General features: G+C 45.8%; 1 protein-coding gene across 1 annotated transcript; it reads right to left on the bottom strand.

Moving 5' to 3' along the window:
* Positions 1 to 5: 5 nt before the first annotated feature.
* On the bottom strand, positions 6 to 3004 carry LOC112453711 (KICSTOR complex protein kaptin-like; the record flags this gene model as incomplete). The annotated part of the gene is made up of 7 exons (XM_025014618.1): positions 2468 to 3004; positions 1386 to 1616; positions 1019 to 1281; positions 748 to 914; positions 494 to 666; positions 336 to 414; positions 6 to 243 (listed from the first exon to the last, which is right to left on the bottom strand). Coding segments are annotated over exons 1-7 (1176 nt in total), but the record flags the coding sequence as incomplete, so codon positions are not given.
* Positions 3005 to 3445: the final 441 nt, after the last annotated feature.

Below are 3445 nucleotides of genomic sequence, written 5' to 3'. Positions count from 1 at the left end.
CCATCGTTCGTTATGTCCATGTAGCTTATAGAGTGTACAGGAGCGTCAAACAGTTTTCTGGCGGCCAATTCCCACGTGTCGCCTGTCAACGCAAAGATCAGGACCTCCTGACCGTAAGTACCGAGCAAGATCTCGTTTTGACCGTCCATATTTATGTCCGCGATACAGCAGCACAGAATACAGTCCGACGATTCGCTGCCGCTCAATATTACGTCCCGTTTCATCCCGTGCTCCAAGATATCTCTGGTGGAAGACGGATACTCGGATACTCTTAATCGTCATACGTCATGAAAAATCTTCAGATACTTATTTTTATTAATTCATAAACTACTTACTTAAAGACAACAGCGTTACTCGTACTTGAAATAACGACATTTAATTTCGGGACATCATCCTTCGGGACACATTTCTCGACTGAAATTTTTAACAATTTTTATCTTTGTCTTACACACACACGCACGTACAACGCACCTAAAAGTCCTAAAATACTTACAATTGACGTCTACAAAGGTTGGTTTACTAATGGCATTCCTATGCGGGAATACTATCACACTCGGTACAGGCTTGTCGTATCTTAGCAGCCAGCTTCGAATAACCTGTAGGTCCACGACGTTTACTATGGCAACTTTGACTAGACCGCATTCACAGCCGACGGCGGTGACCCTCCTGGTTTTGCACGCGTGAGACGGTATAATAAAATATCGAAATAAGAGAACAAAGCGCGATTTCGTTTTTTATCATACAAACCGTTTGTAATTGTCGTAATAATAAATATTGATCCACAGTGCAATCGCTTGGATGTCATGCAGTTCCGGGAAATATTTCTCGATAGAGGACTCGCTGTAAACGTGGCTCAATTTATCTTCCCTTATCATGTGAATTCTATAATCGCTTCCAGATATCAGCCAGACTACCTGCAAATTTGGAGTTGTGCTGTATCACAAAGCGGCAAGGTGTTTGTGATGGTGCAAAGCGATTGTAGCTTATTGACAGTTTAAACTATGTATTTCCAATATACCTCCTGTACAGAATTTTCTTGCGGTAAAACGGTATGATACAGATGGTAGGGAGTATACGACAGCTCCACCATGAGACAATTCTGCGCTATGGCTTCAATCGAACTGCCCTCATCCCCTTCGCCGTCGACCGCACCTTCCGTGTATATGTTCAAGTACCTTTCTATCGTGTCTGTGCTTGTCTTCATGATCGTTATGCCTATCACAAAACTGTCCCCGGTGTCGGACTTGTTGTAAGCGTCGATGGAAATAATTTCTGCTCCACCTGAGGAGCAGATGAAAGAAAGATTACACATGACGCAGATTGATTATAAAGAAGGTACACTGATCAAAGAAGGTACATCTCCGAACATAATGGTTTATACATACTGGGAATGTACGTGAACAGTAATTCCTTCACCATAGGCCTAAGAAACTCCGACGTTTGATGATACTCGCAGGAGTATATCTTCCTTTTCAAGGACGCCACCAATAACTTATTGGGACTGTTGGGCGAGCACAGTTTGGTCATGGAATAAATGTTGCCCTGCGACGCCAGGGGAAACCAGTGCGCATCTATGAGATTGCTCATCATCGTAGATCTCGTCAGGAAGACTGAAGCTAAAGTGAAATAAATAACATAGGCCAGTATTATCGTACTCCGTTTTTAAATTCAAACGTCTCTGGTCTTAAGATGTTATAAATATAAATCAACCACGGCATATTAGCGTCTTAAAAAATTACTTGACGGGCATCTATGGGGGGAGGGGGGCAAAACAAAACAAAAAGAAACGAAGTAGACAAACCTCTGTAGTCTATCGCGGCTCTATCACAAACTCATGCCGAATTGAGGTTAACAATTTGGTGCAAGGTGTTTACAACTTGTTACAATCGATCATTGAAGAGAGCTCGCTGTCTAACGTTCGGCCTAACGTGAATTCCGCGTCGAGTCCTCGCAATTTCCCCTCTCAATCTCATCCGGTCTCATCGCCGGACCCGTGAAACGCATCGCGATCGCGGACGCGGCGGGGAAAGTCGGGGAGAGAAAAGTCGTGTGTGCCTTCTTCTTATTCGGCAACGTAATTGCTCCGCGTGCGCGCGGAGTTTCGCAATCGCTTTCGTAATCGCCGTCGCCTTGAGGGAGCCGCCGAGTCGCGGGACGATGACGCGATACGTGAAAGTGGGTGTTGCCCGTGCCCGTCTCGCGACGGCCGGGCACAGTGCGCACCAGGCAGGCCACCAGCCACTCGCGGCACGGCACTCACTCACAATACGAGTACTCACACGGCACTCGCGCGAGTCACATCGACTACGGACCTGCCTTTACGTCCCGGCATCCCGAGTTTTCCCACCGACAGGAGATAGAGACCGGTAAGAGGAGCAAGAAACGTAAAAAAGGAGGCCGTCCTCGGCTCGTCTTCCTAGCTCGCGTTCGTAACTCGAATCGGTAATATCCTCTTTTCCTTTTTTACCTTTCCGTCGCGTCCCTATATCCATTGGTATCGGAGTCGACGGAGTAGCGATCCTTGGGGTGAACCGAGCTCCGATCAGTTTAATTGATTCACATCCATTTCTACCAATGTAGATTACTTTAATCTCGGTTTAACTTTTACTCGTTATCCTTTTCTGGTTCTAAGAATTTAGAAGAAGACCAAAAGTAAAGTAAACCGAGATTAAAGTTAATCTACATTGGTGTAAAGTGGTGTAAAAGTAAACAAACTGCTCAAAACAAAGCTTCTATCCTGTATAATTCGTCATGCTTAATATTTTTTCCATGTGTTAAACGGCAAAAAGTAATTCCATGTTTTTAACGAACGAAATACAGCGAGTATAGATATACTTGGTAAATTAATCAATGATTAAATTAATCGGAGTTTGTGGTTTGAAGCGCGACGGAGCGTGACGCTGAGGACACGACACGACGTACGTTCCGTCGGGAGCCGTCGATCGAAACCGCACCACCGGTTTTCGATCGCTAGCTTCGTCGTGCTTTGTCGCGGTGACCGATAAAATCTTTCTGGCGTCATCACGCCAACTCACGTGAAACGTCAAAAAGCGTCGATATAGCTGCCGGAGTCGATGACGCATATTCGTTAACGCTGCATTCTGTTTCGCCAGGTATATAGCTCCGCGGAGTTTCCTGCGAACCGTCACTGAGGAACGAAGGTCAAGATGTCGCAGCAAAAATATTATCCATTCAAGGTACGGGTACGTGATCGTTCGTAGAAATTGCCGAGTGGCGAGATCATCGCCGGTTAGCGCGACAATTAGCGGCATCGGTCTCTATTTCCGGAGCACCGGCGCGGCGGGTGGAGTCGATCATCCGTATTTTTAACACGTCAGCCTAGTTCCCAAGTCGATTCGCGTTCCACCGAAGTTATGACTAATTGAGCGCGAAGTCGCCAACTATAGAATCTTCCTCGGGATCAAATCGATTTTGATATTCCTCT

Source organism: Temnothorax curvispinosus, unplaced genomic scaffold, assembly GCF_003070985.1.
Source record: "Temnothorax curvispinosus isolate PA1 unplaced genomic scaffold, ASM307098v1 QBEX01004621.1, whole genome shotgun sequence".
Classification (NCBI taxonomy): Eukaryota; Metazoa; Arthropoda; class Insecta; order Hymenoptera; family Formicidae; genus Temnothorax; species Temnothorax curvispinosus.
This window is presented reverse-complemented; position numbering and strand designations above follow the sequence as displayed.